This window comes from Pipistrellus kuhlii, unplaced genomic scaffold (genome assembly GCF_014108245.1).
Source record: "Pipistrellus kuhlii isolate mPipKuh1 unplaced genomic scaffold, mPipKuh1.p scaffold_m20_p_1, whole genome shotgun sequence".
NCBI classification, from domain to species: domain Eukaryota; kingdom Metazoa; phylum Chordata; class Mammalia; order Chiroptera; family Vespertilionidae; genus Pipistrellus; species Pipistrellus kuhlii.
In genome coordinates this window covers 146196062-146210207 of record NW_023425404.1, presented here as the reverse complement: position 1 = coordinate 146210207, position 14146 = coordinate 146196062, and the positions used below count along the sequence as shown (strand labels likewise).

At 41.5% G+C, this 14146-nt stretch overlaps 1 protein-coding gene across 1 annotated transcript in view; it reads right to left on the bottom strand.

Annotated features, from left to right (window-relative positions):
- The window catches only part of SPARCL1 (SPARC like 1), a 57773-nt gene extending 50983 nt beyond the window's left edge, over positions 1-6790 (bottom strand). Inside the window, exon 1 of the mRNA XM_036454526.2 lies at positions 6666-6790. Coding sequence (XP_036310419.1) covers positions 6666-6762 — 97 coding nt within the window. The 5' untranslated portion in view covers positions 6763-6790. The remainder of the gene's footprint in view (positions 1-6665) is intronic.
- Positions 6791-14146: the final 7356 nt, after the last annotated feature.

The following is a 14146-nucleotide window of genomic DNA, read 5'->3' as shown; positions in this document are numbered from 1 at the left end:
CTAGGTAAATCTGCCTCCAACAATTGCCTCTGAGCACAGTGCATTATAAACCTTTGCCCTGTTTAGTTTTCAGAGCACCACCAGAGAAAGGTAACGAGAATTATCTCTCTTTTGCAGTTGGGGAAATTTGGGAGCAGAGGAAACTGGGCAATTTGCCCAGGAACTGAAAACAAGTCATGGCGCAGCTGGGAAGAGTCTCACGTCTCTAGATTCAGGATGACTTGTTTCAAGCTGCCTTTCCAGGCACAGGATGAAATGACGCGATGTCCTTCTGCCTCAGACAATGGGATGTTTTTCCTCAGCCAAGGTCTGGGGTGTGGACATTCTCTAAGTCTCCTTAGGGAACAGATCAAAGGGGTAGGCTGTGTTTGACTTTGTTTCTCGGCCTCTGTGCACATCTGGGTCTGAGAAGTGTGGGAGACACAGACACCATTTCTCCAACACTCCTGAGAGTCACAGGAGTGTTGGAACTATTGCAGGGTATGCAGGACAAGTATTTCTCAAGATTTTGCCTGGTTTAGCTAAAGGAAATGTTTTCTTGGACCCACAATATCAACTCCTTATTCTTATACCATTCCCCTCTTATTTGAGTTAGTTCTGTGAGATTTATTTTAGGTGATTTATTTTAGGTCAACGAGAATATAGAGAAAGTTTTAGCTAGAGGGCAATGGAATAAAGATTTAACTGACAATATTTTTTTCTAATACAAAAATTGGTATTTTATGTTTCTATGAAGTGATCGAAATGAAATTTCTTATAGAAATTTATGTTAACATAAAAAAGAATTTGGTTAGAACAAACTGATTTATCTTTTAATGTTAATATATACCTAGAGGGTTCATTTGTAGGAAGCAAAGCTTGAGAATTTCAACTCTGTTTTACTGAATGTTTTCTCTAGATCTTATTAACCTACAACACGATGAAAATGATCCACTGTATTTCTTTTTTTCCCGCTGTATTGTTTATAAATAGAAAATAGAATATTTTTAAAAACCCTAACCCCCTCACCCCCCAGGATATGTTTTTCATCACCAATAGAGACAGAAAAGGAGGGAGAGAGCGAGCGTGAGAGAGAGACATAGATGAGAGAGAACCATCGATCAGAACCAAATTCACAACCTTTTTGTGTATGGGTCAATGCTCCAACCAACTGAGCCACCTGGTCAGGGCAAAGCTATTTTGAAACAATAAAAGGACCTTGAATCTACAATGTCTTTTAAGTATGATTTTATTTCGGGAATGTTCATGGGCAAATATCCAAACTCATTGTTTCTTGCAGCTGTCCTTTGTAAAATACAGCTCATGAAGCTGAGGACAATAAACCTACAACAATACTCACTTAACAAATAAAGTTGTAGCTCAGATTTAGAAATTTATCCAGTGTTTAAATGGTGATGGGAGAACTTAGACTAATAAAGAACTTGTTACATGGCTGCATGTGAATTGACCTATATAACATCAGTATTGGGAAGAAGGGTTTAATGAAAGTCAATATCAAAGCTTATACATTTTTTAACCTTCTAATGCCATGAGTCCCTTTGAGAGTTTATTGAAAGCTGTGGGTAAGCCCCTACAGCCCAACTGTGAACCTCTGCATTCACGGGTTTCATGAAGTTAAGATCTTCTGATTCAAGTGAAGGACTAGAGAACTCAAGAATCAATCCTCAAGCATCAAATGAGGCTTTTTGTTATACATAACACAAGTTTCTGGGTGACATAAGAGAAATATTATTCCTGTCTGTTAAGGGTGTAGGTGACAAGGCGTATATTCCTTGTCAGAAGGAGGCATGGCTCCCTGGGAGTAGTGGAAACCCCCAGGAGGTAGTGAGTGTAGAAGAAGGAAAGTTGCATTGAAATAGTGTTGACAATTATCTTGGCCAGGAACCGGTATGCAGGACCCTCCTCGCTTACACCATGTATTAGTTTCGTAAGGATACCATAACAAAATACCACACAGCAGGTGGCTAACAGAACAGAAATTATTTTTTTACAGTTCTAGAGGCCAGAAGTCCAAGATCAAGATGCTAGCTGAGTTGGTTTCTCCCAAGACTTCTTTCCTCTGCTTGCAGGTGGCTGTCTTCTCACATGGCCTTTTCTCTGTGCTCATGCATCCCTGGTGTCTCTTCCTCTTCTTGTAAGAACTAAGTCCTATTAGATTTGAGCTCCAATTTATGACCTAATTTAATCTCAATTAACTCTTTAAAGGCACTATCTCCAAGTTCAGTCACATTTGGGGGTTAAGGCTTCAACATATAGGATTTTGGGATGGTGATGGGGGACACACAATTCAGTTCATAAACCTATAGGAAGGACCCCTCTCCTCACTTATACCATGGGCGAATTTGCTAGGGCTACTATAACAAAATACCACTCACTGGTAACTTAGATGACATACATTTATTTCTCGCAGTTCTGTAGGTTAGAAGTTCAACATCAAGATGTAGGCAGGTTTGGTTTCTTCTGAGGCCTCTCTCCTTGGTTTGTAGATGACTCTCTTCTCCATGTTTTCACATGGTCTTTATTCTGTGTGTGCCTGTAGCCTAAGCTCTTCTAAGGGCATCAATCATATCTGTTGACTTAATTTAAAGGTCCCATCTCCAAACATAGTCAAATTCTGAGATACTGGGATTAGGAGTTTAAGATACGAATTTTGGGGAAACACAATTCAGTCCATAACAGGAATCATTCTTCCTTTCCCTTGAAGAATAACATGTTTGTAGCCATAATAAATTTTGGAAGTCTGACAGCCTTTATTTTATTCTGTACCCCTTCTTGCTGGTATAACATTCTGAAGAAACTTGTGGGTCTCCTGTGCACTCTATAGGGGTCCAAACCATCAGAAAAGGGGGTTCTCTTCAGCTCTTTTTAGATAAATCCATTTGTATTCCTGGCTTCTGTTGAGAAGATTGACTGGATCCATGAGTCACATTCACAAGCCTAAGTAGCAGAAGGTTGTCCAGCTATACCCTTGATATTCTTCCCAGAGCATTTTTTAAAATTTTAATTTAATTTAATTTAATTTTCTATCTGAAGGCTGAGAATTTTCAAAATTATTAAGTTCTGGTTCATTTTTGTTCAGTAACTTCTTCCTCCACTTCCCTCTTCCCACTCAGACCTAAACTAATAAAGGAAAAACATGCAAATTGACCATACCTCTACTACACCCATCAGCCAATCAGAGTGAGTATGCAAATTAACCCAACAAAGATGGCAGCAGCCACGCAGCTGGAGGCTTGGGTTGCTCCCAACAATGGAGGAAGTCAAGCTTCCTGCCCGCCCTGGCTGGCCCTAGCCTCCACTCAGGCTACAAGTTTCAATTATAGAAGATAATTAATCTCATATACCTGTTTCCAGTCAGCCCTGGCCTCTGCTCAAGGCTACAAAGTTTCAATTATAGAAGATAAATAAATCCCAGATACTTTCTTCAGTGGGCCCTGGCCTCCGCTCAAGGAGGCACTGAAAAAAGAAAAGAAAAAAGAAAAAAAGGAGGGGCTGGGAGCCATCAGCCCCTCACCCAGGCTGGCCAGGCACCCCAGTGGGGACCTCCACCCCGAAGAGGTGTGGCCAGCTTGAAAATGGCCCTCAGCCCTTCACTCAGGTTGGCCACACACCCCCAACGAGGACCCTCACCCCATGGGGGCATGGCTGGCCTAAAAACCACCAAAGGCTCCTCACCCAGGCCACCCCACAGCCCAAGGGAACCCCCACCCTGTTCCAGGACACCCTTCAGGGCAAACCAGCCAGCCCCCATCAGGCCTCTATACTAATAAAAGTGTAATATGCTAATTAGAGTGGGAGGTCTTCCAGGAGACCTTCCGGACATTCTTCTGGACAAGCCATGGTGGTGGGGCTGAGGTAGAGGCACTTAGAGGCCAAGAGGGGAGGGCAGTTGTGGGTGATCAGGCCAGAATGGGATGGCAGTTGTGAATGATCAAGCTGGTGGTGGGCAGAGCCATTGAGGGTAAGCAAACCAACAAAGGGGCCAGTTGGGGGCGAGCAGGATATCAGTGGAGGAGATCAGGGCAGTGGGGGGGCAGTTTGGGGTGAGCAGGCTGGCGAAGGAGTAGTTGGGGGTGAGCAGGCAGGCAGAGTGGTTAGGGGCAAACAGACAGGCAGGCAGGCAGGCAGGTGAGCGGTTAGGAGCCAGCAGACCCAGATTCTGAGAGGATGTCCAACTGCCAGTTTAGGCCCGATCCCTGTAAACTGGCAGTAGGAAATCCTTTGATGGGTCCCAGATTGGAGAGGGTGCAGGACAGGCTGAAGGACTACACCCCTGTGCATAAATTTCGTGCACCGGGCCTCTAGTTTTGCTATAAACAGCCCGGGGAAACAGGCCCTGCCTCCCATTCTTTGGAAATCTCCTTAGCTGAGTATTCAGGTTCATCACTTACAAGTTTTGCTTTCCACTCAACAGTAGAAAATAATTAAGAAAAGTTCCTGCTAATTTATAACAAGAATTGCCTTTTCTCTAGTGTCCAGGAACATGCCCATCGTTTCCTCTGAGACCTCACCAGAATTACCTTTAACATTTATATTTCTATCAACTTTTTGTTCATGACAAAAAAGAAGAGTTCTCTATGGTTCTCAATTCTTTCTAGGCTCTTACCAGAATCTCCTTTAATGTACACCTTTCTACCAACAATCTCTTTAGGGAAATCTAGACTTTTTTCATCATATGCCTCAAAATTCTTCCAACTACTACCCATTATCTAATTCCAAAGCCACTTCCACTTTTTTGGGAATTCGGTACAGCAGTGCCATTTATCAGTACAAAACCTTCTGTTGGTTCTAACAGTTGCCAGAACAAATAACCAGAAGTTGAGTGGCTTAAAACAATAGGAATTTATTTTCTCAAAGTGCTAGGGGATGGGAATCTGAAGTCAGTAGGCACAGGCTCCTTAAGAATGCTTTAAGGAATAACCCTTCCTTACCTCTTCCTGGCTTCTGGTGGCTTCCAAGGATCTCCAGCATTCCTTGGTTTGTAGCTGTATCATTCTAATCTCTACCTTTGTCCTCACATGGCTTTCTTCCCCCATGTGTCACCTCTGAATCTCTCTGTCCTATTTTCCTAGAAGGACACCAGCAATTGGATCTGTGCCCCATCCTCGTCCAGTATGACTTTATCTTAATTACATCTGCAAAGATCCTATTTCCAAATAAGGCTTCATTCACAGGTACGTACCAGGGATTTGAAACTTGAACATACTTTTCTGAGGGGGGCCCATTTCAACCCACTACAAGGTTAAGTTGAAGATTTGACTCTAAACTTCTAGTTGACCAAAGGTATGAGATAAATATGATTAGTGGTAGAATTCATAAGGTAAAGAAAATTCAGAAAAAACATGCAAGACACTAGGTAAAACAGCAAATGGTACTCTTACAGCATCCTTGCAATATCATGTTTCTTTTAGATGTTTCCTACAGCATCCCTTGGTGGATAGGTAATGGAAAAGGGCTGAAGTGCAATTAAGTAAAGATATTTTGTGAGAGAATGACAAATGATCTGTGATATTTGTTCTTCAATATTGTCTTAAGCAAATCTCAAAAATATTAACAAAAAAACACACAACAATATACCACACCAAAAACAACAACAACAATAAACCCAAAAAAGTAACTATTTGTAGTAATTCTGATCTTTAGTTTATGGGTTCAGTTTGAACCTAGTTGTCCCAGCTAAAAACAAGTTATATATATATATATATATATATATATATATATATATATATAAAATTATACAGTTATATATATAATTATATAGTTATATATATATATAATTATATAGTTATATATATATAAAAGTTATATATATAGTATATCCAGTTATATATATAGTTATATCCAGTGCTTTAATTCAGAATTGATCAATTCTAAATTGAAGGACATTAGGAGTTGAAGTTCAATGTCTGCCATTTTCTTGTACCTTCAATCTTTTGTGCTTACCTCTCTTTCAGGTACCAAATTAACAAAGTATATTCAGCAGGCCTAATAGGATCGTGCTAATTACTGATGCCATTGAATACTGCCAGAAATAAATTCTACTTCCTGGCAATCTAAATTACACCCATCAAACCCTTGGAAGACAGAACCCGTGCTCAAAATCCTTCTTTTTCTCTGGAAAACGTATAGTAGAGAATTGAGGATTCAGAGAGCCTTTCCCAGCTCTGAGACTTTCTAGCTGTGTGACCTTAGGCAAATACCTTACCTCTCTGTGTCTCCATGTTTTATCTGTCAAGTGAGGATGATACTAATACCTACTTCATGGGGTCATTTTGAGGAAAAATGGTGATATCTGCATAGTGCTTTGTCCAACCATGACTGAATTAGGGTTTAATAAATAATAATAATAATAATAATAATAATAATAATGAAGGCTACCGATATGAAAGCCGAATGTTGCTGGAGATTGTCATGGAGCCTTCTGTAATAGACATTAGAATGCCTCCTCTTTTCACATATACTCAGAGAGATGATGACTTTCATGCAAGGAGATGAAACACATCCTTTTAGTCAAGCTCTGTAAACACAGCAGCTGCTCGCATCAATCCCTGGAGTCCTATGTCCCTATCTTTTCTCAGACAGAACCCTCATTGAGTTTGGGAAAACAGGGGTGGGCTACACACCAGCAATGGGAACTGTGTAGCTGCTCTCTTGTCTGACCTTACCTTGGGAGAGACTTTGAGCCCAATCCGTCAAATGGCCTGGTGTGCCGATCTCTTGTCCAAGTGAGCTGCAGCTGGACCTCTTCATATTTCTGTGCATTTGACCTGCAGGATGTGCCTCGTTTACTAAGACTGGAGTTTATATTCAGGCCTTCTCCCGGGTGAGGTCACTTTTGCAGTTGCTAGCCAAAAGCTGCCCCACTCCAAATCTGTCTGATGTTTTCTTGGCTCCAGTGTTAAGTTCCCAGAGCAAGATGTTTTAGAATAAGAAGGACTGTTTGTGTGATGAAGCAATCCTTCTCTGGAGATTTGTTCCAGTGATTGTGCTTTCTTCTAGGTTTTCAGCAACAGCACTTGTATTTTTGTAAATATTTCAGTTGTGGAAAAGCCCTGAGTGTGTTATAGAGATTTCGTGTCAGCTGGATGTACATGTGAGAGCTGGTGATACTATGCTGAAGCTCTAGCTGTAGCAAATGGTAGGAGAATGAGGCAAGGACTGATTAGAGTTTACAGTGGCATTAGTGGGCGGGCCACTGAAATGGAGATAAAGCGAACAATTTGTACCATTTCTGTTCTCTCTAGTTTAGTATTTCTCAAAAATTTCTTTCATTATCACTTTCCCAAGGGGTTTTTGAATATTTTCTTCCTGTCCCCACCCTCAACCCACTCCAAGAAGTTGTAATACCACAGATATGCTGTATATCCATTTATGTACTATATCTATAACTGTATTACATATATATTTAAAAAATAATAGGATTTTTCACTCCTCCCAAGAACCAATTTTGTCCCCTTGACCAATGAGCCTCACCAATTGACTGAAACACAACTCACACATAAAAATGTGCAGATTACTGTGGTGTAATCAATTACTGTGGGTGGAGAAACTTAGTAAAAAATGTTTCCCTAATGAACTCTATAAAATATTTATAACAGTTTTCATTACTCCAAAAAATTTATGAAGGAACATATTGGAATAACTTTTTGAAAACATTATAGTTGTTTTTCTGAGGAAATGCAATATTTTCATAATTACAAGTTTTTCATCTTGTTAGCAGTTTTCATGTTGTTTGTTAATAGTTGAGATTCAGCAAAAATAACAGGACAAACATCTCTTGCACATGCTTGCAATAGCTTCTCACTGCCTACCAAGTCAATTCTAAACTCACAAGCCAGGCATTTAAGGCCATCTGCCACTATATGCATTATCTTCCCTTCACTCTTTCCTTGCTTTGCAATTTTCTGCCTGATGCTTTTGCTTGGTAGTTCCCTCTGCTTGTGACCTTCATCCTTAAATTCTATCAATTTTTCAAGGTCCAACATAGTTGTATCCTTTTCAAGAAGCCTTCTCTGATACCTCTGATAGGAAGTTATTCTTTTTCTGAATGTCAATAGTATATATCTCCTATCTAATAAAAGAGTAATATACAAATTGACTGTACCACCGCTACACCCACACAACCCACACCCACACAACCCACACCCACCAGCCAATCAGGAGCAAACATGCAAATTAACCCAACCAAGATGGCTGCAGCCATGGAGAGCAGGAGGCTTAGGTTTCCCCGACAATGGAAGAAGCCAAGTTTTCTGCCCTCCTCGGCCTGCCTTGGCCTCCACTTAAGGCTACAAAGTTTAAGTTATAGAAGATAAATAAATCCCAGATGCCAGGGCCTCTACTTGGGTTGCTGGGGGGCGTGGCCAGCCTGAAAACCACCACAGGCCCCTCACCCAATCTGCCCCACACCCCAAGGGAACCCCCCACCCTGATCAGGATGCCCTTTAGGCCAGCCCTACCCATGCACCAGGCCTCTATCCTATCTAATCCTATCTAATAAAAGAATAATATGTAAATTGACTGTCATTCCAACACACAAGATGGCTGCCCCCATGTGATCAAATATGGCTGCCCCCATGTGGACACAAGATGGCTGCCACAACATGGCCAGCAGGGGAGGACAATTGGGAGGGACCAGGCCTGCGAGGGCGGGCAGTTGGGGGTGGTCAAGCCTGCAGAGGAGGCAGTTAGGAATGACCAGGCTGGCAGAGGAGGGAAGTTGGGGGTGACTGGGTTTGCAGGGAAGGGCAGTTGTGGGGGACCCAGGCCTACAGGGAAGGGCAGTTTAGGGGCAAACAGGCTGGCAGGGGAGCAGTTAGGCATCAAGCAGGCTGGCCTGGGAGTGTTTATGGGGTGATCAGGCTGGCAGGCAGGCAAGCAGTTGGGAGCCAGCAGTCCTGGATTGTCAGAGGGATGTCTGACTGTCTCAAGGGGTCCCAGACATCCCCTGAGGGGACCCAGATTGGAGTGGGTGCAGGCTGGGCTGAGGGATACCCCCTCCCCATGCATGAATTTTGTGCACCAGGCCTCTAGTCCTATACAATAAAGAGGTAATATGCAAATTGACCCTATACTCTTGCATCACAAGATGGCCACCACATGTTGTCACAAGATGGCTGCCCCTATGTGATCACAAGATGGCCAGCAGGGAAGGGCAATTGGGGGTAACCAAGCCTGCAGGGGAGGGCAGTTGGGGGCAATCAGGCCAGCAGGGAAGCAGTTAGGTGTTAATCATGCTGGCAGGGGATCAGTTAGGAATCAATCAGGCCAGCAGGGGAATGATTAGGTGACAATCAGGCAGCAAGGCAGGCAAGTGATTAGGAGCTAGCAGTCCCAGATTGTGTGAGGGATGCCCAAAGGATGCCCTGTGGGATCAAGCCTAAACCTACAGTTGGGCATCCCCCAAGGCGTCCCAGATTGGAGAGTGCAAGCTGGGCTGAGGGACACCCCTCCAGTGCATAAATTTTATGCACCAGGCCTCTAGTATATATATATATATACACACACACACTATATATATACTGTATCTTTATTATTGAGGGTATTACAGATGTCTCCCATTGACCTGTTCCATCCAGTTCCTGCTCCACCCTAGGCCTTCACCACACTATTGGGTTATGCATATAATTAGCATATGTTTTTAAATGTTAAAGATGTAATTGGCTTTATTGACCAACTTATGAATTTGGCAGCATTCCATTGAGAAAGTAGAAAGGAGCTTCAAGAAGCTACCAAAAAAGAAAGATGTTTAAAGGTGGGACAAGTAAGTAAAAAACTTAAAAAAAAGGATTATTTCTGGAGCGGTCATCTCATTTGGGGGGACAATGGAATCTATTAGGCAGATTACCTCCCTGATGCAGACCAGAAAATTCCAGATTAACCACTTAAGATGACATTCCTGGGAGAAGCTAAAGCTGAAAGCAGGTTAGGTATTAGCATTAGATCTTGGTTTCAATAGCATACTTTAAAAAAGAATTTTTATTGTAGTAAAATACATATAAGATGAAATGTACCACCATATGCATTTTAAGTGTAAAGTTCAGTGATATTAAACACATTCGTGACATTGTGCAACCATCAGCAAGCACTACCTAGCTTCATAACTCTTCATCTTGTAAAACTGGAACTTGTTCCTATTTGACAATATAACCTCCATTTCCTCCCTCTCCTCAATAGGCCATAAGGTTTCTATTTCTGTCCCTATGATTTTGACTACTCTAAGCATCTCATATGAGTGCAACCATACAGTATTTGTCTTTTTGTGACTGGCTTATTTTACTTAGCACAATGTCATCCATGTTGTAGCATGCGTCAGAGTTCCTTTTTTTTTTTAAGGCTGAAAAACATCTCATTGTATTCATATACCACGTTTTGCTTGTTCACAGCGACAGATAGCATTTGTCAATGGACATTGTATTGCTTCTACATTTTAGCTATTGTAAGTAATTGCTATGCACATGATGTACAAATGTTTCTTTGAGACACTGTTTTCAATTCTTTTGGGCATATATTTCAATACCCAGGAAGGCTATTGCTGGGCCATATGGTAATTCTATTTTAAGTGTTTTGGGGAATAATTATATTGTTTTCCACAGAGGCAGTAGCATTTATATTTTCTGCAACAGTACACAAGGGTTTCAAATTCTCCTTGTCCTTGCCAACATTTGTTATTTTTTGGATTTTTAAAAATGATAGTCATTCTAATGGATGCTACAGATGCTGAGCAGGGGTTTTTGAGGATGGAACATTGTGGACCTCACTCACTCATAGGGTCACCAGGAGTTGGAGCTGACTCAATGGCACAGAATGTACACACCCACCCACATGGTCTGAAGTGAATAGCATATTTTTTTATGAAGTGCTCAGAGCACCTGACCCAGGGTAAGTGCTATGCCATATTAGTCCACTAGAATGTACTGACTCAGAAAAAGCAGCACATCATCTGTTGCCCTTCATGTCCTACCTGTGGCTTTGTCCTGTGTCATAGGGAAATAACATATTGATTCAATTTGGGGGGTATGTATCATTTTCATCCTGTTTAGAGGTATACTATACAGGTTACCTCTCCCCTATGAGATAGTATTTTAAAACTGGGATTATTTCTTATATAATGTTGCTTTCCTTCAGTGATAATTACTCAATAAATATATGTAAAATGAGCATTTTGTGACTGTTGATTGCTTTCTCCACCAGATCATTCCTTCCCACACTCTCCATAAATTTCATATGTACTGGTGTGCTAGTTGAAGGCCACAGATTGAGAGAAGGCCAATCGAATGAAGGCAGGGTAATGTGCAAGGGATGGTCAGGTCTCTCATGTGTTTGCATTAAAACTTCCACCAGCTTTAGGTCAAATGTTGAGCTTTTTACACATTGATAATTGCAAATTTAATACAACACCTATTGCCCCTTGATTTAAAATGTTGTTAAAAATCATGCCAGTTTTCTAAAAAAAAAAAAAAAAAAAAAAAAAAAAAAAAAAAAAAAAATTGATCTCATCTTCTAGAGAACTAAAAAATAAATGATTCTCAGGTTACCCAACCTGAAAGACAATATCTGCTCATTGCCTTTTTGTGTGTGCAAACCAGACAACTGTAAAGTGGCCACAGGAGGGCAGTATGAATCCAGGTGTCCCTTCACAAATGAATGGAACCCATCAGTCATTCTGTCTCCAGCTGAATGCATGTTCTACTCTGAACAACAGTCAATTGAATAATCATCCTTCTTCCAGCTGATTGTCAAAGGATGAATGTGGGTTTGCCCTTTATGTGTTCGCAGAGACTATAACCTTCAACTCTCCGCTGTCCAATCGCACCATAAACCCCACTGGAAGACGTGTTTATGCAGGAGCGCCTGGAGGACTCGCAGTCCCTCTTCCTCAGTTTCACTAACATTATTTTACTTCTGCACCAGAACCCAGAGAAAACTGAGTTCTCTGACCACCGTGCTTCCCTCCATTTAGAATTGTTTATATTGAATGGCAGTTTGGCATGTTGTCATGGGCCTCTGTTGAGGGATGATGTAAAAAACAGCTGTTTGAAATGTATTATGTCAATATACGGATGTCGTCCACAAACTCACACAGTGTTATGCTTTTAAGAGCCAAGTTTGCTCCAAACTCAGAATGAAAGAAAAGCTGTTTGCTTTTACTTATGACTTTGTAAATATCTTAACTTAATTATCATGCCCATCGCTCTTCTTTGCCTGCTGGGAGGCTTTTGTTATTCAACTGATATTCACGGAGTGGCCATCACATGTCAGGCATTGAAGGAGATAGGTTGGGGCACCCAAAGGGAGGATTACTGTCTTCAGGAAACCTCCATTTCGGTGGGAGAGACATGTCGATATTCATTAATCACTCAGATGAATGTGTAAACTGCAAACTGAGAAGTGCTGTTGAAGAGAGGGAGCTTCGTACCAGCAGAGTGCAAAACAGCATGTCTGGACTTAATTGGAAAAAGTGCCCTTTGAAGCCAAGGATGAGGAGTTACCTGAGAGACAGGGTGGGGCACTAGCATTCCTGACCAGAAGGGGGCAGCACCACCGTGCATTCTGGCATCTGGAAGAAGAATTCCAGGGGGGGCTGGAGTGCGGCGGAAGCTGGGGCAGGTTTGGTGCCTGGCTGAGAGGACGGCCAGGTGTCAGTGGCTGTACACGCTTTTCTGCTTGCTAATCTCACCCAGGCTTTTGTTTTACCCTCTATCTCTCCTCTGCGTTATCCTTTCATAATAACTCTACTTTTGTGGAACAGATGTGTATAGAAATTAAAAGTTATTATTCCAGGGGTGTGGGGATTGGTAAGGTATGTACACATATAATATCTTAATAAAAAAATTAAAAAAGAGAGAAAAAAGTTATTATTCCAAGTTGCACCACAAATCGACTCCATCAGACATTACATGAAAAACAGTTACACACACACACACACACACACACACACACACACACACACCCAAGGCTCCTACAAGGTCCCAGCTGCGGACACAGGTGGCTGCCCGCTGTGGTTGGGCTCCGCGCTGGAGAACGCAGGCCGGCTTTGCTCTGCGGGCCCGTGTGATTCTTCCTGGGCAGCACGTCAGGGTCCAGGGGCAGAGAACGCTTCTTAGAAGACAGATCTGTTGACAATTTTGAAATAGCCGGCCTCCTGTTCTGTGAAAACAGTGTGTCCAGCTGCCTCTTCAAAGTATATCAGGAACAAAAAGGCCAGGTGAACAAAAAGGCAGCATTTTATAGTTGCTTTTCTGATTATAAATCTCCATTCTGCCAGCTTTGCTGATGATTAGAACGTATTGGTTAAAGATTCCTAGTGGAAACCTGGGTGGTTAGCTGATCATCCTTTTTAAAACTGATGACATACTTGAGCTTCCGATGCCTTTTACCTTATTCCAGAACTTGACAATTTATGAACCTTTGTGCAAATTAAGTTTTATTGGAACACAACCATAGCCATTTGTTATTGTTTTGACTATAGCTGATTTTGCCTTACAAAAGCAGAATTGAGAGAGACAGTGTGGCCTGCAAAGTGCATGGTGGGTCTTGAATAAGAATTTGCTGAATAAATGAATGAATGGATGGATGGATGAATATAAAGTGTTCTGTAGAGATTAGAGAGTTATAGTTCATTATTATTTCAATATATCTACAACTTTTCAAAAAGGGAGAACATGCATCATACCAGCATATATTCTCAACCTAACATGTAGAAAGTTGTGACTATAACAAGACTTTCACAGAGACTGCGAAGATCATGCTCTTGTAAGTTTGCCTCTGAGCCTTATATACCTCTTACCTCTCCTAGAACACCCACATGATTCTAAAATAAGCACTAGAGGAAAAGGTTTTTTTTTTTTTTTTTTTTTTTTTTTAAATGAAAGTAAACATCTTTTGCAGCTCTAAGACACTGCTTTTGTTGGGAAGTGCTATTTTCATGTTCAGACAGAGGAATGACTATTTTTACATTACAGCCAGACAAGACTTAACTTTCGCGCTAAATGAGTAGGTGTGTTTTCAAACTATGTCTTTATTTTATCTAAAAGAAGCGGGGAAATGGAGAGGCTCACCTTTTGACCAAGGAAATAAAAGCTTCAGCCTTCCAGTTCCTCAGCAATTGAGGACATTTCTTTTTTCATATGGGTTACATGTCTTG